This window comes from Helianthus annuus, chromosome 11 (genome assembly GCF_002127325.2).
Source record: "Helianthus annuus cultivar XRQ/B chromosome 11, HanXRQr2.0-SUNRISE, whole genome shotgun sequence".
NCBI lineage: Eukaryota > Viridiplantae > Streptophyta > Magnoliopsida > Asterales > Asteraceae > Helianthus > Helianthus annuus.
The window spans coordinates 171077782-171102989 of NC_035443.2; the positions used below are offsets into that span (position 1 = coordinate 171077782).

Consider the following 25208-nt stretch of genomic DNA (forward strand, 5'->3'; position numbering starts at 1 on the left):
GAAAGATAACTAATTAAGTTATTAATGCGTAATGTGGTAGGCCCCTCTTTTGAAGGTGACGTTACCCTCGGCTAAGTAGTTTGAGTCAGCGGGGATACAATCCTAAGTAGCCGGGTTAATGTTTTAATAGTAGCTTACATATGAGGGGATCAAGAAATTCGAACCCCCGCCATCCAATACCAGTGGGTATTGAAGGAGGTCCTACTAAGCTTGACCCAGGTCCTTGCAGGATCTATATACTGAACAAGGCAAGACTCTTACCAAACCATTCCCTTAACCACCGACCGGGTAGCAAACATATCTCCATATTGACCGTGGAGATATGAATGGTGTAAATCTTTTATTTTATATAGACAGTAAAATATAGCCAAGACACCACAGACAAATGATAAGGAAGATTCACCTTCAATTTAAGAAACTAGTTGATAAAGTCATTAATACATGACCAAATTAAAAAGTGCAAAAAGATTAAAAATAAAAAGTATTACACTAAATGCTTATCTTCACCAAGTGATGTAAGAGACTTAGGCAAACATGGCCTTTGATTGTCAAGAACTCTTATTATCAATCTTGGATCCCGAGACTACTACACACACTCTATGATGGATGATGGTGGTGGATGTGGGTTGTGATGGTGGTGGTGGGTGGGTGAAGTGTGAAAGAGGTGGTTTGCCAAGGGATCATTTGCATGTAAGCCAAGCACCCCTATTTATAGCCTACATAGAAGCCCGGATACGGCCCCGTGTCCACTTATCTTCTCTTTCTTCATTAAATGCTGTTTGTCTGCATTAGTTGACCACGCCCCCTGTCCGCTGGGCACGACCCCGTGTGCAGAAGCATATCTGTACTATCAAGATTTGCCTAGATTCTGCGAATCTTATAGTTGACCACGGCCCCGTGTCCGCTGGGCACGCCCCCGTGGTGGGTGATAGAAGCTTCTACAACTTTGTCTTTTCTGCAGACACTTGGGCACGCCCCCGTGCTCATTGAGCACGGGGCGTGTTCAGCCTTCTGTTCTCTTGTTTTTGCTTGGGAGGATGCTGTCGAGGGGTCGGACATGCCACGTTTATTCCTTTTCTTGTATTCTTGTTAGATTTAACTGGCTTTTTGCTTCTTTTGTTCATTTGAGCTCATTTAATCCTGAAAATATAAAAGGAAACAAAAGCACACTTTTCCAAAATTAGTACTAAAAAAGGGTTAGTTTTATGCCACATTTGATGTAATTTATATGTTGCATTTTACGCACATCAAACACCCCCACACTTGAATCTTTGCTTGTCCTCAAGCAAAACTCTTTATAATGTGGCTTACACTCCCAAATGGTTTTTGGGCTTGTTCCAAGATTTTTATTAGGTTTTATTTTTATTTTATTTGCAATCCTATTCGTCATGATTTATTTAGAACATTACATAAAATAAATTACTTATTTGGGCATAACATGCCTCGTTAAAATTTCATTTATATACAACTTCACATACCTTACGGGAGATCACTCAACACTCGGCCGAAGATGTATTTTTGTGTAACACTCGAGAGCGGCATGGAACTTACTTCTACCATATGCTTGCCAAGCAATCAATTGTCCTCCTTTTTAACTATACACCTTTGTAAATATCAAGAGGACTTTTGTGGAAAGGGTAGGCTTGGGTTAAAGGTAGGTGGTTGGGTTAGTGGCTAGTAGAAAAGGGCGAAAGGCGTAAAAAGCGTCGGTTTTCGTAAGACTTTTTTTTTTAATGAAGTAATTCTTCAAACAAAGTTCTTTTTGATAAACTTGTTTGTTTATTTCTTGGCTTCATCATCATTTTTTTATAAAGAAGTCGCAAGAAAAACCGAGCTTTTTACTAAAATAAAGGGTTTAAAATAAAAAGGTTTTGGTGGGTGAAGGGTGTTTGTTTTGGGTTAAGAAATGAAAAGGTTTAGGCTCAAAGGGGTTAACTAGGGGGATTTTGGGTATGTGGTAAAAAAGAAGAAAAATAATGGTGTAGAAATAAAAAAAGTTAGTCCTAATGCCTCATTTACTTACTTGGGTTTAAGTTGGTAAGGACCGGGAATGTATTGTGACAACCCGTACTCCAGAACTATGTTACTTGAACGAATACATGATATGTTTTGTGTTACACGGTTGTGTGAGTGATTAAATGTTACATGTTACGTGATTTAATGTGATTGCATATGTTACTACTTGAACGATTAGTGAAACATTTATAAGAACCCACTCGGTCCATATGGTTGGACTCGAGACCATGAGGAAACCCAAGTGGGGGTTTCGGCCCACTTCCCTTCACACGCATATATACACACATTACCTCTAGGGTTTTAGTTTTACACAACTTAGCAATCAAGAACACACACAAACTCTCCCTCTCTTCTTCGCAAACCGAAGGCAGCCAAGGACTTTCCCCCATCGGAGATCATTGTCCACGGATCAATCCTACTCTCCTTTCAATCGGTTAGTGGTTTGTGTTTTCTTGGTTGAATGATGTATGTTGTATGCTTTCGGATTGATTGGTTGTGATGATATTATGTGATAACTAGGGTTCTTGCTATGATTATTAATGAAGGTTCTTGATGTCATAATATTCATACAATTCGGTTTGCATGATGTTAATCGGACACTATGTTCCTGTTATTGTTTTGATGCGTATATGAGTAATCGGTCCAAGTATATGTTAGCCGGCTAGGTTGCATGCTAGTTCAATAATATGATTCATGTTTCGGTTTAGGTCTGTTTGATGATCTGATTACGTGTTCTTGAGGCTGTCATGAATATGTTAATGATGCTAATTTGAAGATGCTATGAAACTGTTATTTTCGGTATTTGATCTGTTTCCGAAACTGCTGAATATGTTTGCTGAAATCACGGATTAGTTGTTATTGTTATTTAAGGAATTCAGGAAAAGCTGTTACACGCATGGTTGCGACTCAGATTGCGAGTCGGGAACCCACAGTCTCGACTCGAGACCACAACGACATCAGCCGCAATCATGGTTGCGAGTCCCGTTGCGACTCGTAACCGGACCATGATGAACCGAGACCAGCCATTGCGACTCGCAACCTACTGTTGCGACTCGTAATCTCCTGATGTGACTCGTAACCCGGTTGCGACTCGAGATCCCCGTTGCGACTCGAGACCGGCTATTACACATACACTGTTTTGGGCCTACTTTGTCACGGGCCCAATCGTACGACTGTTATGCTATTGGACTGCTTACCTGTTGGGCCGACATGCTATTTGGGTGAATACTATTGGGCCGGGTTATGGTTGGGACGAATACTTAGATTGTTTATCGATACGTATACGTGTTTACCATGAATCCTTGTATGCTTGCAACGTGGTAACTTATGTGATACATACGTGCGATACTTGAACCGAACCTGACTTACATAATAAACCATGATAGGACGTGGTTGATCATTTACTTGCTACCTGTACTCTTTGTGTATCTGCCGAGCAATCCAAGGTGAGTTCACACAGCCAAGGCATGGGGTTCCCAGGGTGGGAATGGGATTGAATAAACTATACGTACATACTTAGTTAACAGAACATAATGATATGAGTCCTCAGGGTGAGGGTGGTGAATGATAAGATACGGCTAGACTAGTATACCAATTGAACTGATCTTCGCATACACGCCAGGGGTTGGCCGCGATATTATGACTGATCTTCGCACACATGTCTTGGATAGGCCGCGAACTATATACTAAAACTTCGCACACATGCCAGGGTGGCCGCGATACAAATATACATAGTCTAGAATACTTGGGAACTTTCCCCAATCTTCGCATACATGCCGAAATGGCCCGCGATACGAATCAATACTATACATGAACAATGAACGAACTAATACGATGCATGACTAGATAAACAAACGAAATGTTTGCTATACTACTCCATTACTGAACTTATTTTCTGTGAACTCGCTCAACTAGTTTGTTGATTATTTGCTGCATGCCTTGCAGGACCTTAGGTACATTATGGAGCTTGCACAGGGAGGAGCAGGTCGTTGTGGGCAAAGGATCTTGAATGATGTTTCAACACTTATGTTAAATCAAACATACTATTGTTTGGATTACTTAAATGCTTCCGCTATACTTAATTATATTACATGTTCAATATGATTGGTGGTTAGGATCCTGGTCATGTCACGCCTCCAAGCGGTGATACTCCGCGTGTGGATTTTGGGGGTGTGACAGATTGGTATCAGAGCCATTGGTTATAGGGAACTAGGTTTTAATGTGGGAAAACGTTTTTATTAAAACCAGACTATAACCAGAACAGTGCTCTCAACGATCCACAACGACGCTTCGCTCCACGTGCAAGACTCGACATCTTAGGTAATAAGGTTTATGTTTATTGCCTGTTTGCTAGAACTGCTTAGAACTTTGCTCGCATTACGTTTAGATACACATGCTTTGATTACATGAGAACACCTATATGCCCATACTTTTCTGTCATCGCCCTACTCGCGAGCCACTCTTATTTACATTACTTATACTATGAAGATCATGTCTGGACGAATCAACATGACTCAAGCCCAGCTAGAGGCTCTCGTTCAAGCTCAAGTTGCTGCGGCAGTTGCAGCAGCTCAAGCAGGTCAACACGCGCAGCAGCCTGTCTGCACTTTCAAGAATTTCATGGACTGTCGTCCAAACTCTTTCAGCGGCACAGAAGGAGCGGTTGGACTCCTCCACTGGTTCGAGAAGCTAGAATCAGTATTCGAGATGTGCGAGTGCCCTGAGGCTCGCAAGGTCAAGTTTGCCACCGGCACCTTGGAGGGAATAGCACTAACTTGGTGGAACGCCCAAGTTCAAATCTTAGGGTTGGCAGCTGCTAACGCCACCCCATGGAACGATTTTAAGGAACTCATCAAGCGTGAGTATTGCACGCGTGAAGACATTCACAAGCTGGAAGACGAGCTGTATAATCTGAAAATGATTGGGTCGGAGATCGAAGCGTATACGAAACGGTCAAACGAGCTGGCAGTTCTGTGTCCTACTATGGTGGACCCTCCATACAAGCGCATTGAGTTGTATCTCAAGGGTTTGGCGCCAGAGATTCAGAGCCACGTGACGTCGGCTAACCTCGAAAACATCCAGGAAATCCAACGCCTCGCTCATCGCATCACCGACCAGGCAGTGGATCAGAATAAACTGCCTAAGCGTGTCAACGCTACTGCTACAGTCACTTCAGCTGCTACTACTGCTACACCCAGCGACAACAAACGGAAATGGGATGGGGATTCCGAACAGTCTCAAGCACAGCAGCGCAGGACGAATGACTACCAGAATCCGAGTCAGCAATCATCTGGCAGTCAGGAGCAGGGTGGATACAGGGGAGTACACCCACTATGTAACAAGTGTAACAAGCACCACAGTGGAAGGTGTCGCAAGGAACGTTGCCAGAGATGTTTCAAGATAGGACACGAAGCCAAAGATTGCAGGAGCTCACGACCTGCAAACCAGAATCAGCAACTTCCACCACCAGCTCCTCAGAACCCACAGCAGCAGCAGCCACAACGTGGAAATCGGGGATGTTTCCAGTGTGGGGCAGAAGGTCATTACAAGCGCGATTGCCCACAGTTGAACCAGAATCAGAACAACAACAATAACCAGGGCAATGGGAACAACAACAACAATAATGGCAACGAGGCAAGGGGTCGAGCTTTCATGCTAGGACAAGGAGACGCTGTTTGAACTTATAACTCGTTTTGGGATTTCCTTTATTATGTCTCTGTTACTCAAACAAAGTTTGGTTTGAACACGAATCGTACTGGGTTTTATGGACTATTTTAATTACTATACTTTATGTTTGATATGATGGATGGTTTGATATTATTTGAACACTCCTGCCGTATTTAAGGACCTTATGAACAGGGTGTGCAAACCCTACATAGACAAGTTCGTCATAGTATTCGTGAAGTTCACTTCTTAGGCCGCGTAGTGAACAGGGATGGGATCCATGTCGATCCATCCAAGGTAGACTCAACCAGAAACTGGCCTGCACCACGAGCTACAGACGGTTTACCAAGGATTTCTCGAAGATTGCTCAGCCACTTATGTTACTGACACAGAAGGGTGTCACCTATTGCTGGGAGAGCCCCAGGAGACTGCTTTTCAGCGCGACAAGGTTATCGCTTTCGCCTCTCGTCAACCCAAGATTCACGAGCACAACTACACAACGTACGATTTAGAGCTGGGAGCTGATGTGTTCGCGCTTAAGATATGGCGACACTACCTGTACGGTACCAGGTGCACGATTTACACCGATCACAGGAGTCTCGAGCATATTCTTGAGCAGAAGGATTTGAACATGCGTCAACGACGATGGGTTGAACTACTTAGCGACTACGAATGCGCCATCAAGTACCATTCAGGCAAGGCCAAGGTTGTGGCGGACGCCCTCAGTCGGAAGGACACCCTACCTCAGCGCGTGCGAGCGCTACAGCTTACGATCCAGACTAGCCTGCCAGCACAGATACGAACTGCTCAGATAGAAGCACGGAAGCCCGAAAACGTCAAGGCTGAATGCCTTACGCGGCTCACGACAACGATTAGGACAGAAGGCAGACGGCGCCTACTATGTAACGGGGCGTATTTAGGTCCCACTTTATGGCGGTCTACGCGAACTTGTGATGGATGAAGCTCACAAGCCTTACCACTCAGTACATCCAGGGTCGGATAGAACGTACTAAGACATCAGCACTACTTATTGGTGGCCTAGTAGGAAGGCCCACATTGCTACATACGTCGGAAAATGCTTGACCTGAGTGAGAGTCAAGGTTGAATACCAGAAACTAACAGGGCCTACTTCAGCAGCTTAAGATACCTCAGTGGAAATGGGAAGAAATTTCCATGGATTTCGTTACAGGCCTACCTCGATCCCAGCATGGGAACGATACCATATGGGTGATCGTGGATCGACTCACCAAGTCTGCACACTTCCTACCGATTAAGGAAACGGACAAGTTCTCCACTCTCGCAGACATCTATCTTAAAGAAGTTGTTTTGAGGCACGGGGTGCCCACGTCCATCATTGCGGGTCGCGATGCACGATTCACGTCAGAACTTTGGCAAGCAATGCACAAACCATCCGACTCACGATTAAACATGAGCGCAGTAGCATACAAGCCGCACCATTCGAGGCATTGTACGGGCGTAGATGCCGGTCACCTCTCTGTTGGGCAGAGGTGGGGAATAGTCAGATCACGGGTCCAGAGATTGTAATGGACGCCACAGAAAAGATTGCACAGATACGACAACGCATGGCGGCAGCACGCGACCGTCAGAAAGCCTACGCGGACAAGCGTAGAAAGCCATTGGAATTTCAGGTCGGGGACCATACGAGATCATAGAACGCATAGGCAGGGTAGCCTATAGATCGAACGTACCAGCTGAACTCGGGGCAGTTCACAATGTCTTTCATGTGTCGAACTTAAAGAAATGCCTATCAGATGAAACCCTCATCACTTCTTTTAAGAACTTACTATCGACGGGCGGTTGCAGTTCGTCGGGGAACCAGTTGAAATCACGGACCGGGATATGAAGGTCCTCAAACACAAGAAAATCCCTCTTGCTCGAGTTCGTTGGAACTCCAAACGTGGCCCAGAGTACACCTGGGAACGCGAAGACAGGATGACAGAAAAGTACCCCCAGTTATTCGAAACCAATGCTACCACTACTGAGGCTGAAGCTACTACTTCGGAATTTCGGGACGAAATTCCAGATCAACGGGGGGAGGATGTGACACCCCAGGAAAAACCAGTGAACGATTAAACTTACCTAGCTTCCTCAGTGAGTGCATACCAAATTTCGGGACGAAATTTCCAATTAGTTGGGGATAATGTGACAACCCGTACTCCAGAACTATGTTACTTGAACGAATACATGATATGTTTTGTGTTACACGGTTGTGTGAGTGATTAAATGTTACATGTTACGTGATTTAATGTGATTGCATATGTTACTACTTGAACGATTAGTGAAACATTTATAAGAACCCACTCGGTCCATATGGTTGGACTCGAGACCATGAGGAAACCCAAGTGGGGGTTTCGGCCCACTTCCCTTCACACGCATATATACACACATTACCTCTAGGGTTTTAGTTTTACACAACTTAGCAATCAAGAACACACACAAACTCTCCCTCTCTTCTTCGCAAACCGAAGGCAGCCAAGGACTTTCCCCCATCGGAGATCATTGTCCACGGATCAATCCTACTCTCCTTTCAATCGGTTAGTGGTTTGTGTTTTCTTGGTTGAATGATGTATGTTGTATGCTTTCGGATTGATTGGTTGTGATGATATTATGTGATAACTAGGGTTCTTGCTATGATTATTAATGAAGGTTCTTGATGTCATAATATTCATACAATTCGGTTTGCATGATGTTAATCGGACACTATGTTCCTGTTATTGTTTTGATGCGTATATGAGTAATCGGTCCAAGTATATGTTAGCCGGCTAGGTTGCATGCTAGTTCAATAATATGATTCATGTTTCGGTTTAGGTCTGTTTGATGATCTGATTACGTGTTCTTGAGGCTGTCATGAATATGTTAATGATGCTAATTTGAAGATGCTATGAAACTGTTATTTTCGGTATTTGATCTGTTTCCGAAACTGCTGAATATGTTTGCTGAAATCACGGATTAGTTGTTATTGTTATTTAAGGAATTCAGGAAAAGCTGTTACACGCATGGTTGCGACTCAGATTGCGAGTCGGGAACCCACAGTCTCGACTCGAGACCACAACGACATCAGCCGCAATCATGGTTGCGAGTCCCGTTGCGACTCGTAACCGGACCATGATGAACCGAGACCAGCCATTGCGACTCGCAACCTACTGTTGCGACTCGTAATCTCCTGATGTGACTCGTAACCCGGTTGCGACTCGAGATCCCCGTTGCGACTCGAGACCGGCTATTACACATACACTGTTTTGGGCCTACTTTGTCACGGGCCCAATCGTACGACTGTTATGCTATTGGACTGCTTACCTGTTGGGCCGACATGCTATTTGGGTGAATACTATTGGGCCGGGTTATGGTTGGGACGAATACTTAGATTGTTTATCGATACGTATACGTGTTTACCATGAATCCTTGTATGCTTGCAACGTGGTAACTTATGTGATACATACGTGCGATACTTGAACCGAACCTGACTTACATAATAAACCATGATAGGACGTGGTTGATCATTTACTTGCTACCTGTACTCTTTGTGTATCTGCCGAGCAATCCAAGGTGAGTTCACACAGCCAAGGCATGGGGTTCCCAGGGTGGGAATGGGATTGAATAAACTATACGTACATACTTAGTTAACAGAACATAATGATATGAGTCCTCAGGGTGAGGGTGGTGAATGATAAGATACGGCTAGACTAGTATACCAATTGAACTGATCTTCGCATACACGCCAGGGGTTGGCCGCGATATTATGACTGATCTTCGCACACATGTCTTGGATAGGCCGCGAACTATATACTAAAACTTCGCACACATGCCAGGGTGGCCGCGATACAAATATACATAGTCTAGAATACTTGGGAACTTTCCCCAATCTTCGCATACATGCCGAAATGGCCCGCGATACGAATCAATACTATACATGAACAATGAACGAACTAATACGATGCATGACTAGATAAACAAACGAAATGTTTGCTATACTACTCCATTACTGAACTTATTTTCTGTGAACTCGCTCAACTAGTTTGTTGATTATTTGCTGCATGCCTTGCAGGACCTTAGGTACATTATGGAGCTTGCACAGGGAGGAGCAGGTCGTTGTGGGCAAAGGATCTTGAATGATGTTTCAACACTTATGTTAAATCAAACATACTATTGTTTGGATTACTTAAATGCTTCCGCTATACTTAATTATATTACATGTTCAATATGATTGGTGGTTAGGATCCTGGTCATGTCACGCCTCCAAGCGGTGATACTCCGCGTGTGGATTTTGGGGGTGTGACATGTATCGTCGTGGCAAGTTCTAGAGTCATAAGAAACCAAGCGGATATTCACACAAGAAACGAGAAATGAGCATTTAGTTTAAAGATGTGTATTTGTATGCTCAATAAAGGCTCAACATTCACTTTTTTGTGGGAATAGGTTTTTATGTGACCAAGTATATATAATCAAATTTTAACTAGATTTGTCATGTCGTTTCATAATTTTCTTATGTTGGTTCTTTTTATCACGACGCTATATGTTGTAAATTTGTAAAAATATAACCTTTTTAAAACTTGTAATTCCCGAATTAAACGAAGACAAGTAAAAAAAATGAAAAAATTTTGGGGTGATTAGCGGTTCCAATAGAGTTCTGTGTAAGGCTTGTAATTAGGACTTGCAAAATTCAATGTTTTAGCATCCCCCCACACTTAAATTACACATTGTCCTCAATGTGTCCTAAGAAATAAGTTTTTAGGTCGATTGAATGTGTAAAAGGTGTGTTAAAAACAAATTTTAATGTTATTGGGCGTCTGGACACGGGACCGTGGTGTCCGGGCACGGCCCCGTGTTCAGATTGCCAGTAACAGAAGGCTGGGCACGGGGGCGTGTTCAGTGAACACGCCCCGTGTCTAGTTACCTAAACTGGGCATTTTTCTGCAGACTGTTCAGCACGGGGCGTGTTGGCAGAGCACGCCCCCGTGCTGAACTTGCTGTAGTGAAGAAAAATTATCAGGAGGCTCTGTTTTTGTGCATGGGGTGTTGGTTCAAGCTTCCCTTGGTATCCTTCACCATCTCGAGTGTGTTTTATTCCTGAAAACTAAAGCTAAACTAGAAAGCATAAAAAGTTAATCTAAACTAAACTAAGGATAGTTCCGTGGAATGCCTCCATGGTACGCCACGTTTATAAGGGTCCTTGGCTAGACCCAAAGCCAGTCATATGTTACCCAAGTGGGATTTTTTTTCATCCCATGTTGCACCGTCGGAGAGCATCATCCAAACTTGAGTCTATGACTTTCATGTAATTGACCGGGTCATCGTCTTCTACTCTCTTACCAACTTCGAACTTCATTTCCTTGTCCCCAACCCTCAATGTTAGTGTTCCACCGTTCATTTCTACCACTATGTGGGCTGTAGCTAGAATGGCCTCCCTAAGATGAGTGGTACTTCGGTATCTTCCTCCATATCTAGTATGACAAAATCGGCTTGGAAGACAAATTCGCCGACTTTGACCAATAGATTTTCAGCGACACCTTGTGGATATTTAATGGACCTATCGGCGAGTTGTATGCTCACTTTTGTAGGGCTTGTTTTCCCTAGGCCGAGTCGGTCGAACATTGCTACGGGCATGAGGTTGATGCAAGCCCCGAGGCCAGCTAGTGCATTGCGAATGGGAGATTCCCCAATCGAACAAGGGATTGTGAAGCTTCCAGGATCAATCTTCTTTTGCTGGAGTTTGTTGAGCAGCAAGGCGGGGCATTCTTCGCTTCAATTAACTAATTGCAGTCATTCAATTTTCCTTTTATGAGTGAGGAAGTCCCTCATAAAATTTTGAGTATTTAGGCATTTGGGTTAGGACATCTAGAAATGCAATATTAACATGCAATTGTTTTAGCAAATTTACAAACTTTGTGAATTGCTCATCGGTCTTTTGGCGAATTAACCGACCGGGGTGCGGAACCTGAGGATTCTTGGTGGGTTCTTGATTTGGTGGAAGAGCTGTCTCTTGTTGGGGGGTTGGTGGAGTTGCGGTTTGGCTAGATCGGCTCCTTTCAGTTGGAGGTAATGGAGCCTCCTCGGGACCCACGATACGGTTTCTCAATGTGATGAGATGTACTTGCGCCTTTGGGTTGGTTTCGGTATTACTTGGTAACGCGCCTTGTGGTCTCTCGGAGATATTTTGAGCTAGTTGATTTATTTGTTTTTCAATGTTTTGAATACTAGCTTGTTGATTTCTAAAATTCGATTCCAGTTGTTGAAATCGATCCGAGTTTTTCTTTTCGGTCCCGGAGATGAGGCGAGATACGGTATCTTTAAGCCTTTCTCGTCCCCCTTGTTGTTGAGAGAAATTTTGTGACTCGTTTCTTGGTTGTTGAAAGTTTGTTCGTTGGTTTAGATTTTTTTGGTTACTACTATTGCCGGGTTCTCTCCAACCAAGGTTAGGGTGGTTACGCCATCCTTGGTTGTAGGTACCCATTGGGGGACCTGACGGCCTAGGTCTATTATCAATGTAGTTTACCGATTCTGTTTGATTATCCATTTCTTTCATACAACTCCAATTTTCATGTGGCCCACCACACCCCTCGCAAGCCATAACCGAAGCCGTTTTTTGCCATTTCTAAATCTTTGATTTTTGAAGAAAGGGCTTCGATTTGGGCTTGCAAGGAAGTGCTCTCATCAACCTTATGGGCGCCCGGGGCAATAGATTTTGTGCCTCGGGGAGTGTGCCATTGAAAATTGGTTTGAGCAATTTCCTCAATTTGATTATAAATTTCATTTGGGCGGCGATTACCTAAAAGTCCCCCGGAGCTAGAGTCGAGTGTTTGTCTTGTGTGTGGCAACAACCCATTGTAGAAAGTGGATACTTGTTGCCACACCGCAAGACCATGATGAGGGCATTTTCTTAGTAGCTCTTTGAACCTTTCCCAAGTTTCATATAAGAATTCCCCGTCCTCTTGTGAGTATGTATTAATTTCAGTCATTATAAATTTAGCCATTTTAGCAGGAGGGAAATACTTATACAGAAACTTTTGGGCTAGTTCATCCCAGGTGTTTACCGAACCAACTGGGAGGGTGTTAAGCCAAGCCTTAGCTCGGTCTTTTAGTGAAAATGGAAACATTCGAAGGCGGATGGCGTCATTGATGCTCCATTGATCCGAAAAGTATCACATATTTCCAAGAAGTTAGTAATATGCAAATGGGGATCCTCGTCCGCAAGCCCGTGAAAGGTTACGGAGTTTTGGAGCATTTGTATCAAATTCGGCCGAAGTTCGAAGTTGTGGGCCTCGACATTCAGTGCATTTATAGCGGCGCCGAGATTACCTACGGTGGGCCATAGGTAATCCATGAGGGTACGTTGATCCGCCATTAGAAGTGGATCCCCCGAAACTTTCTCTTGGTTTTAGCTTTAAGTCTTTTTTCTTAGAAAGTGTTCGGGTTCGTCTAGAAGTTCTTTTATGTCTCTACTGGAACTGGAGCTCATACACTACGTAGAAAGATCAGGTGCGGCGCCTGGGTTCCAAGTCCTGCAATAAAACCACAAAAGAATGTTGGTCAGAAGTTTCACCACGGCCCCATGCTCAGATGAACACGGCCCGTGGTCGGAGATACATTAATTGTTTTCCGGATCCCTGTTACTGGGGAGCTCGGCACGGCCCCGTGTTGCACCGACACGGCCCCGTGTTCAACTCTCTGTAACTCGGAAAATAAAAACAGCCAGTAACAATGCTGAGCACGGCTCGTGTCCGACCAGGCACGACCAGTGATGAGCTCTGTAGAAGCTGAAAAATTAAGAAAAATCCTAAAAAAAATAAGAAAAAACGATTAGGCCGTTGATTCCGAACTTTCTTAAAATCCTTGTGTCCCCGGCAACGGCGCCAAAAACTTGATGCGTGTGTGGTGTGATATCTTTTTATATATTTTTAGCCCTTTTCAACCACTTAAGTCAAGTTTTAAATTTATAAAACACGATATTTTACAAACACCAAACACACATATGGGCAAGTGCACCCATCGTGAGTGTAGTATAGTGTTGGTAAGAGACCGAGGTCGTCCAAGGACACAAGAGCTTTTAATACCAATTTATCCTCAACGTCTAATCAAATCAAAAGTTTAGAAAATGGTTTTAAACTAGAAAATAAAAACTAAAATGCTGAAAATAAAATTAAAAAAATAAAAATAGAAACAGATAGACAAGATGAATCACTTGGATCTGACTTGCCTTTAGTGTAACCTTTGATTATTTCCGCACTTTTGCACTTTTTAAGAGATTATCTTAGTTATAGTAGTAGGCCCCTCTTTTGAAGGTGACGTTACCCTCAACCCAGTAGTTTGAGTCAGAAAGGATACAATACTAAAGGGTTGGATTATTGAAAGATAATTAATTAAGTTATTAGTGCGTAATGTGGTAAGCCCCTCTTTTGAAGGTGACGTTACCCTCGGCTAAGTAGTTTGAGTCAGCAGGGATATAATCCTAAGTAGCCGGGTTAATGTTTTAATAGTAGCTTACATATGAGGGGATCAAGAAATTCGAACCCTCGCCATCCAATACCAGTGGGTATTGAAGGAGGTCCTACTAAGCTTGACCCAGGTCCTTGCAGGATCTATACACTGAACAAGGCAAGGCTCTTACCAAACTATTCCCTTAACCCCCGACCAAGTAGCCAACATATCTCCATATAGACCGTGGAGATATGAATGGTGTAAATCTTTTATTTTATATTGACAGTAAAATAACGCTAAGACACCACAGACAAATGATAAGGAAGATTCACCTTCAACATAAGAAACTAGTTATTAAAGTCATTAATACATAACCAAATAAAAAGTGCCTAAAAATTAAAAATAAAAAGTATTACACTAAATGCTTGTCTTCACCAAGTGATGTAAGAGACTTAGGCAAACATGGCCTTTGATTGTCAAGAACTCTTACTATCAATCTTGGATCCCAAGACTACTACACACACTCTATGATGGATGATGGATGATGGATGATGGATGATGGATGATGGTGGTGGATGTGGGTTGTGATGGTGGTGGTGGTGGGTGGGTGAAGTGTGAGAGAGGTGGTTTGCCAAGGTATCATTTGCAAGTGATCCAAGCACCCCTATTTATAGCCTGCACAGAAGCCCGGACACGGCCCCGTGTCCATTGGGCATGGCCCTGTGCCTACCCATCTTCTCCTTTTTCATTAAATGTTGTTTATCTGCATTAGTTGACCACGCCCCCATGTCCGCTTGGCACGACCCCGTGTGCAGAAGCGTATCTATACTATCAAGATTTGCCAAGATTATGCGAATCTTATAGTTGACCACGGCCCCGTGTCCGCTGGGCACGCCCCCGTGGTAGGTGATAGAAGCTTCTACAACTTTGTCTTTTCTGCAGACACTTGGGCACGCCCCCATGCTCATTGAGCACGGGGCGTGTTCAGCCTTCTGTTCTCTTGTTTTTGCTTGGGAGGATGCTGTCGAGGGGTCGGGCATGCCACGTTTATTCCTTTTCTTGTATTCTTGTCGGATTTAGCTGGATTTTTGCTTCTTTTATTCATTTGAGGTCATTTAATCCTGAAAATACAAAAGGATGACAAAAGCACATTTTTTCCATCATTAGTACTAAAAAAAGGGTTAGTTTTATGCCACATTTGATGTAATTTATATGTTGCATTTGACGCACATCAGGAACAGCGCTCCCAGTAGGGCGTTCACTATTGGGGCAAGCGATACAAGGAACGATGGCAACGTCGTGACCGGTACGTTCTCTGTTAATGGTATTATAACTTCTGTGTTATTTGACTCTGGTGCCGACCGGAGTTATGTGTCTTTGGGGTTCAGTTATCAGCTAGGGTTGACTCCTGCGTCTCTTGTGAACAAGCATGTAGTGGAAATAGCTGATGGTAAGTCGATAGAAGCCACACATGTATACTTATGGTGTAAACTCGATCTTCTAGGTCAAGTGTTCGACATTGACCTTCTTCCCATCACTCTTGGTAGTTTTGATATAGTCATTGGTATGGACTGGTTTTCCAAACTCAGAGCGGAAATACTTTGCAAGGAGAAGATCGTGCGTGTGCCTCTCCCTAGCGGGGAATTATTATCTGTCCAGGGTCATCGAAGCGGTGCAACTGTCAACATCATTTCATCTATGAAAGCCTAGAAGTGTTTACGAAAGGGCTACCCTGCTATTCTGGCACTTGTTACTGATACTCAGCATGAAGAGAAGGAAATCGATGATATACCAGTCGTACAGGAGTTTCCTGACGTTTTTCCCGAGGAACTTCCAGGTTTACCTCCACATCGTCAGGTGGAGTTCCACATTGATCTTACCCCAGGAGCAGCTCCAATTCCTCGCGCACCATATCGTCTTGCACCAGGGGAGTTGCAAGAATTGTAGAATCAACTTCAGGAACTGTTGGATAAGGGCTTTATCCGACCCAGCTCTTCGCCTTGGGGAGCCCCAGTTTTGTTTGTGAAGAAGAAGGACGGGTCCTTTCGCATGTGCCAGACTATCGAGAACTCAACAAGGTGACTATCAAGAATCATTACCCTCTACCACGTATCGACGACTTATTTGACCATTTGCAAGGGTCTAGCTTCTACTCGAAGATCGACTTAAGATCGAGCTATCACCAGATGAGGGTCCGAGAGGAGGATGTTCCTAAAACAGCTTTTCGCATGCGGTATGGTCAATACGAGTTTCTGGTTATGCCATTCGGGTTAACCAACGCTCCAGCGGTATTCATGGATCTCATGAACCGAGTATGTAAACCGTATCTTAACGATTTTGTCATCGTGTTTATCTATGACATTCTGATCTATTCGAAGAACAAGGAAGATCACGAGCGGCACCTACGTCTTATCTTGGAGCTTCTGAGGAAGGAGCAGCTTTACGCGAAGTTTTCTAAGTGTGACTTGTGGATTCGAGAAGTACACTTCCTTGGTCATATTGTGAACGAATTGGGAATACACGTAGACCCTGCTAAGATCGATGCGGCAATTTCTTGGTCTCGTTGGGTACTATCGCAAATTTATTAAAGACTTCTTGAAGATTGCTCAACCTCTTACCTCGTTGACGCAGAAAGGCGTTGTATACTCCAGGGGAACGAAACAAGAAGAGGCTTTCCAGTTGTTAAAGCAGAAACTTTGTAGTGCACCGACTTTGTCTCTACCTGAAGGTACCGAGGATTTTGTGGTTTATTGTGATGCTTCCATTCAGGGTCTTGGTTTTGTGCTGATGCAACGCAACAATGTGATAGCCTATGCTTCGTGACAACTGAAAGTTCATGAGAAGAATTACATGACCCAAGACTTGGAGTTAGGGGCCGTGGTGTTTGCGTTGAAAATCTGGAGGCACTACCTGTACGATACCAAATGCACTATTTACACCGATTAAAAGAGCTTTCAGCATATTTTCGACCAGAAGGAATTGAATATGCAACAGCGTCGCTGGGTAGAACTACTGAATGACTACGATTGCGCCATCAAGTATCATCCGGGTAAGGCTAACGTTGTAGCTGATTCCCTTAGTCGGAAGGAAACGAAACCAAAGCGTGTTCGCGCCTTGCAGCTCACTATTCACTCAAACCTCCCTAACCAGATCCGTTCTGCTCAAAGCGAAGCATTGAAAGGGGAAAACATTGAAGCTGTGTATTTACGGGGCATGGAGAAACGACTTGTGGAGAGATCGGATGGTATCCTCTACTTCATGGAGCGAATATGGATTCCTTTGTATGGTAACCTTAGAGATCTTGTGATGGACGAAGTGCATAAGTCTCGATACTCTGTTCATCCAGGTTCGGATAAAATGTATCAGGATCTCAAGGTTTTGTACTGGTGGCCGAAGATGAAGGCCCACATCGCGAATTACATAAGTAAATGTTTGACTTGTTCGAAGGTCAAGGTGGAGTATCAGAAACCCTCAGGCCTACTTCAACAACCAGAGATACCCATGTGGAAATGGGAACAGATCACCATCGATTTTCTCACCGGGCTACCTAGAACTCAAAGCGGAAATGATACCATCTGGGTGATCGTCGACCGTCTCATGAAATCTGCACACTTCCTAGCAATCAAAGAAACTGACAAGTTCTCGCAGTTGGTTGGTATTTATCTAAAGGAAGTGGTTTCCAGGCATGGAGCGCCAACCTCCATTAACTCAGATCAAGATCCGCGTTTTATATCTGATTTGTGGCAAGCGATGTACAAATCATTTGGCTCACGTCTTGACATGAGCACTGCCTATCACCCTCAAACGGATAGTCAGAGTGAGCGAACCATCCAGACATTGGAAGACATGCTGCGAGCATGGGTTATTGATTTTGTTAAAGGTTGGGAGAGACACTTGCCCTTGGTGGAGTTTTCTTATAATAACAGTTACCATACCAGTATCCAGGCAACCCCGTTCGAGGCTTTGTATGGGCGAAAATGTCGATCTCCTCTCTGCTGGACTGAAGTGGGCGACAGCCAAGTCACAGGTCCAGAGCTTGTGCTCGAAACTTCTGAAAAGATAGTGCAAATCAGAAATCGTATGGCGGCGATGCGTGATCATCAGAAAAGCTACGCTGACAAGCGTAGGAAACCTTTGGAGTTTGATGTGGGCGATCGAGTAATGTTAAAGGTCTCACCCTGGAAGGGTGTGGTACGTTTTGGGAAACGGGGCAAGCTTAACCCGCATTATGTCAGGCCATTCAAAATTCTGGAATGGATCGGTAAGGTGGCATACAAGCTGGAGTTACCTGCTGAGTGGGGCAACGACCATGATGTTTTCCATGTGTCACAGTTGAAGAAGTGTTTATTCGATGAAACACTTGTAGTACCGTTCCAAGAGCTCAAAATGGACGACAAGTTGCAGTTTATCGAAGAACCAATTGAAATTATGGACCGGGAAGTCAAGGTTCGTAAGCACAGCCGTATTCTGATAGTGAGAGTTCGTTGGAACTCAAGACGTGTACCGGACTTCACGTGGGAACGTGATGTGTGTAAAATGTAACATATAAAACACATCAATTAAGGCATAAAACTAACCCTTTTTAAGTACTAATGTTGGAAAAAGAGTGTTTTTGTCTTCCTTTTGTATTTTCAGGATGAAATGAGCTCAAAATCACAAAAGAAGCAAAAAGACCACTAATTCTACCATAAATACAAGAAAAGGAACAAAAGTGGACTGCCCGGACCCTCAACGGCACCTCCCAAAACAAAGAGAAGAAAACAGAGTCTGAACACGCCCCGTGTCCAGCGAACACGGGGGCGTGCCCAGGAAGCAGCAGAAAAGACAAACCAGTAGAAGCTTCCATTGCTCACCACGGGGCCGTGCCCAGCGGGCACGGGGGCGTGTTGAAAGTACAGCAGGCGCATTAATTGTAATTCGCAATTACAATTAATGAAGAGAGAGAGTGTCAGACGGGCACGGGGCCGTGTCCAGTGGACACGGGGCCGTGTCCAGCGTTCTGTCCAGCCTATAAATAGAGGAGCTTGGTTTCATTCTCCCTCATCCCTTGGCACACCACCTCTCTCACACCTCATCCACCACCCACCACCACCATAACACCATCATCCACCACCATCATCCATTGTCCATCGTAGAGTGTGTGAGTCGTCTCGGGATCCAAGATTGATCGTAAGAGTTCTTGACAATCAAGGCCATGTTTGCCTAAGTCTCTTACATCACTTGGTGAAGACAAGTGTTTAGTATAATACTTTTTATTTTTAATCTTTTGCACTTTTTATTTGGTTTTGTATTAATGACTTTAATAACTAGTTACTTATGTTGAAGGTGATCTTTCCTTATCGTTTGTCCGTGGTGTCTTGGCATTATTTTACTGTCTATATAAAATAAAAGATTTTCATCATTCATATCTCCACGATCTATATGGAGGTATGTTGGCTACCTGGTCGGGGGTTAAGGGAACGGTTTGGTAAAGGTCTTGCCCTTGTTCAGCGTTTAGAGGTCCTGCTTGGGACCTGGGTCAAATTTAGTAGGATCTCCTTCAATGCCCATAGGTATTGGATGGCGGGGATCCAAACTCTTTGACCCCCTCATAAGTTAACTACTATTAATACTATAACCCGGCTATTTAGGACTGTATCTCTGCTGACTCAGACTACTTAGCCGAGGGTAACGTCACCGCCAAAAGCAGGGCCTACCATAATTTGCATTAATAACTTAATTCATTATCTTTCAATAATCCGACCCTTTAGGATTGTATCCTTGCTGACTCAAACTACTGGGTTGAGGGTAACGTCGCCTTCAAAAGAGGGGCCTACTACAATAACTAAGATAATCTCTTAAACAAGTGCAAAAGTGCGAAAATAATCAAAGGTTATACTAATACACGTGTCGGATCCAAGTGATTCATCTTGTCTATCTGTTTTTATTTTATTTTTCAACATTTAGTTAGTTTTTATTTTTCTTAGTTTAAATCATTTTTTTTCTAACCTTTTGATTTGATTAGACGTTGAGGATAAACCGGTATTAAAAGCTCTTGTGTCCTTGGACGACCTCGGTATCTTACCAACACTATACTACGTCCACGATGGGTGCACTTGCCCATATGTGTGTTTAGTGTTAGTAAATATCGTGTTTTATAAATTTAAAACTTGGCTAAAAGTGTAAAAAGGGCTTAAATATACATCTAAATTATATACACACCGACACGCATCAAGTTTTTGGCGCCGTTGCCGGGGACACAAGGATTTTAAGAAAGTTAGGAATCAACGGCCTAATCATCTTTTTATTTTTCTTTAATTTTTAGGATTTTTTTTAGATTTTTCAGCTTCTGCAGAGCTCAGCACGGGGCCGTGCCTGGTCGGACACGGGCCGTGCTCAGCCTCATTACTGGCAGTTTTTTTTTGTTTTTCAAGTTACAGAAGGCCGAACACGGGGCCGTGTCGGTGCAACACGGGGCCGTGTCCAACTTCCAGTAACTGGGATCTGAAAAACAATCACTGTAACTACGACCACGGGGCCGTGTTCGCTCGACACGGGGCCGTGGTGAACCTTCTGACCGATATTCTTTTCTGTTTTTATTGCAGGACTTGGAACCCGACGCCAACCTCGCGTAGTGTATGAGCTCCAGTTCCAATAAAGACATAAAGGAGCCATTAGAAGAACCCGAACGCTTTCTCAGAAAACGGTTAAAAGCCAAAAACCAAGAGAAGGTTTCGGGTGATCCAACCCCAATGGCGGACCAACGTACCCTCATGGATTACTTACGGCCCACCGTAGGTAATCTAGGCGCCGCTATCAATGCACCGAATGTCGAAGCCAATAACTTCGAACTTCGACCGCACTTGATACAAATGCTCCAAAACTCCGCGACCTTTCACGGGCTCGCGGACGAGGATCCCCATCTACATATAACTAATTTCTTAGAAATATGTGATACCTTTCGGATCAATGGAGCATCAAACGACGCCATCCGCCTTCGTATGTTTCCATTCTCACTAAAAGACCGGGCGAAAGCTTGGCTCAACACCCTCCCGGCTGGATCGGTAAACACCTGGGATGAACTAGCCCAAAAATTTCTGTATAAGTATTTCCCTCCTTCTAAAACTGCTAAATTAATGGCTGAAATTAACACATACTCACAAGAGGACGGGGAATCCTTATATGAAACTTGGGAAAGGTTCAAGGAGCTATTACGCAAGTGTCCCCATCACGGCCTCGCAATATGGCAACAAGTATCCACTTTCTACAATGGGTTGTTGCCACATACTAGGCAGACACTTGATTCTAGCTCCGGGGGACTTTTAGGTAATCGTCGCCCACACGAAATATATAATCAGATTGAGGAAATTGCTCAAACCAATTTTCAGTGGCACACTCCCCGGGGAAATAAATCTATCGCCCCGGGCGCCCATAAGGTAGACGAAAACACCTCTTTACAAGCCCAAATCGAGGCCCTTTCTTCAAAAATAAAAAAATTAGAAATGACCAAAACAGCCTCGGTCATGGCTTGTGAAGGGTGTGGTGGGTCACATGAAAATTGGAGTTGCATGAAAGAAACGGACGATCAACAAGAAATGGTAAACTACATTGATAATAGACCTAGGCCGTCGGGTCCTCCAACGGGGACCTACAACCAAGGATGGCGAAACCACCCAAACCTTGGTTGGAGGGAGCCCGGCAATAGTAGTAACCAACAACCGCAACGAACAAACTTTCAGCAATCAAGAAATGAGTCACAAAATTTCACTCAACAAAGTGGAAGAGAGAGGCTCGAAGATACCATATCTCGCCTTGTCTCCGACACTGATAAGAAAAATTCGAAAAGATTCCTACAATTAGAATCAAATTTTAGGAATCAACAAGCTAGCATTCAAAACATAGAAAAACAAATAAATCAACTAGCTCAAAATTTTTCCGAAAGACCACAAGGCGCATTACCTAGCAATACCGAAACCAACCCAAAGGCGCAAGTTCACCTCATCACACTACGAAACCGCACCGTAGGTCCTGCAGAAGTACCTCCAGCAACGGAAGAATCAACGCCAACACATCTGCAGGAGAAGGACACTCCCCCATCAACAGAGCCTACCAAGGCCTCTCGAGTTCCGTACCCCGGTAGGTTAATTCGTCAAAAAACCAATGAGCAATTCGCAAAATTCGAAAGTTTGCTAAAACAATTGCATGTCAATATTCCTTTTATCGAAGTCCTAACCCAAATGCCCAAATACTCTAAATTTATGAGGGACTTCCTTACACATAAAAAGAAAATTGAAAATTTGCAATTAGTTAATTTAGGCGAAGAATGCTCTGCCCTCGTACTCAATAAACTACCACAAAAGAAGATCGATCCCGGAAGTTTCACAATTCCATGCTCAATAGGGGAATCACCCGTTCGCAATGCCTTGGCCGACTTAGGAGCTAGCATTAACCTCATGCCCTCTTCAATGTTCAAAAGGCTTGGCTTGGGAACCACGAACCCCACAAAAATAAGCATACAACTCGCTGATCGATCGGTCAAATTCCCGCAAGGTGTCATCGAAAATGTCTTGGTAAGGGTAAGCAGATTTGTTTATCCTGTTGACTTTGTCATACTCGACATGGAAGAAGACACCGAGGTCCCCCTTATTCTAGGGAGACCCTTCCTTGCCACCGCACAAGCAGTGGTGGACATGAATGACGGGACACTAACTTTGAGATATGGGGACGATGAGGTAAAATTTGGAGTTGGGAAGAGAATAGAGGATGACGACCCGATCCACTACATGAAGGTTATTGATTCAAGCTTGGATGCCGCTCTCCGACGGTGTAACTTGGGAGGCAAGGCACCCCAATCAAAAGACGTGTGACCGGGAATCGGGTCTAGCCAAAGACCCTTATAAACGTGGCGCACCACGGAGGCATTCCGCGGACCTATCCTTAGTTTAGTTTAATCTTTTAGTTTTTGCAGAATAAAATGGACTCATGGTGGTAATGGATGAAAAAAGGGAACGAGAAAAAATGGAACCATGCAGAAGAACAGAACAAACCGACAAAAATCTCCATAACAGAAGGCTCCACACGGGCCGTGCCCAACCAACACGGCCCCGTGCTGAGCCCCTGCAGGAAATCACCCAGTTCAGGTAACTGGACACGGGCCGTGTTCAGCGGACACGCCCCCGTGTCCAGGCTTCTGTTTCACTTCTATAATTTTTGTTACTGGCACTTGACCATGGGGCCGTGCCCGGTCAACACGGGGCCGTGTCCAGAGTGCCAGTAACACAAATCTTTGTTTTTAAACACACTTTTACATATTCTAATCAACCAAAAACTTTATTTTTGGACACATTGAGGACAATGTGTAATTTAAGTGTGGGGGGGGATGCTAAAACCTTGAAATTTTGCAAAATCCTAAAACAAGCCTTACACAAAACTCTATTGGAACCGCTAAACACCCCAAATTTTTTTCAAAAAACTTTTTCAATTTTTTTTATTTACTTGTCTTAGTTTAAGTTGGGAATAACAAGTTATAAAAGGGTTATATATTTTTTTTTTATTTTACAACCGATAGCGTCGTGATAAAAAGAACTAACATAAGAAAATTACGAAACGGTATAACAAGTCTAGCTAAAATTCGATTATATATGCTTGGTCACATTAAAAACCCATTCCCACAAAAGTGAGTTTTGAGCCTTTATTGAGCATAAAAATATACATATTTAGATTAAATGCTCATTTTTCGTTTCTTGTGTGAATAGCCGCTCGGTCTTTACAAATCTAGAACTTGCCACGACGATACATTCCCGGTCCTTACCAACTTAAACCCAAGTAAGTAAATAATGGAGGCATTAGGACTAACTATTTTTCTTTCAAAACCATTATTTTTCATTTTTTTACCTACCCAAAATCCCCCTAGAAAAACCCCTTTGAGCCTAAACCTTTCATTTCATTACCCCCAAAACAATTTTTTTTTACCCACCAAAAACCTTTTTTATTTTTTTTTCACCCTTATTTTAGTAACAAGCTCGGTTTTTCATAAACATACCCTCTACGTGACGAAAAAAAAAAATATGAATAATGAAGTCAAAAACAAACAAAAGCTACAAAAGCTTGTTTGGAGAAATACTTCAAAAATAAATGTCACTAAAAATAAGGTATGAAAACCGACACTTGTTACGATTTTCGCCCTTTTTACTAACCACTAACCAACCACCCACCTTTAAACCCAAGCCTTCACCCCAAAAGTCCTCTTGATATTTACAAAGGTAAAAAGTTAAAAAGGAGGAGGATTGATCGCTTGGCAAGCCTATGGAAGACGTAAGTCCGTGCCGCTCTCGAGCGATTCACTTAAATATACACCTTCGGCCGAGTGTTGAGTGATCTCCCGTGAGGTATGTGAACTTGTATATAAATGGAATTTTAATAAGTCATGTTATACCAAAATAAGTAGTTTATCTTATGAAAAGTTCAAAATAAATCATGACGAATAGGATTGTAAATAAAATAAAAATAAAACCTATAAAAACCTTGGATTCCCGACACTCTAGGACAAGCTAAAAAATTTCTCTTCTACCTATTCCATTTGGGAGTGTAAGCCACATTAAAAGAGTTTTGCTTGAGGACAAGCAAAAGTTCAAGTGTGGGGGTATTTGATGTGTGTAAAATGCAACATATAAAACACATCAATTAAGGCATAAAACTAACCCTTTTTAAGTACTAATGTTGGAAAAAGAGTGTTTTTGTCTTCCTTTTGTATTTTCAGGATGAAATGAGCTCAAAATCACAAAAGAAGCAAAAAGACCACTAATTCTACCATAAATACAAGAAAAGGAACAAAAGTGGACTGCCCGGACCCTCAACGGCACCTCCCAAAACAAAGAGAAGAAAACAGAGTCTGAACACGCCCCGTGTCCAGCGAACACGGGGGCGTGCCCAGGAAGCAGCAGAAAAGACAAACCAGTAGAAGCTTCCATTGCTCACCACGGGGCCGTGCCCAGCGGGCACGGGGGCGTGTTGAAAGTACAGCAGGCGCATTAATTGTAATTCGCAATTACAATTAATGAAGAGAGAGAGTGTCAGACGGGCACGGGGCCGTGTCCAGTGGACACGGGGCCGTG

General features: G+C 43.4%; 1 protein-coding gene and 1 non-coding gene across 2 annotated transcripts in view; both read left to right on the forward strand.

Moving 5' to 3' along the window:
* LOC110914303 (protein FAR1-RELATED SEQUENCE 5-like) overlaps positions 1 to 16062 on the forward strand; it is a 46841-nt gene extending 30779 nt beyond the window's left edge. Inside the window, exons 4-5 of the mRNA XM_035980161.1 lie at positions 15504 to 15795; positions 15880 to 16062. Coding sequence (XP_035836054.1) covers positions 15504 to 15795; positions 15880 to 16062 — 475 coding nt within the window. The remainder of the gene's footprint in view (positions 1 to 15503; positions 15796 to 15879) is intronic.
* On the forward strand, positions 12556 to 12665 carry LOC118484472. The gene has a single exon (XR_004873583.1). It is a non-coding gene; the product is annotated as a small nucleolar RNA R71 (small nucleolar RNA).
* Positions 16063 to 25208: the final 9146 nt, after the last annotated feature.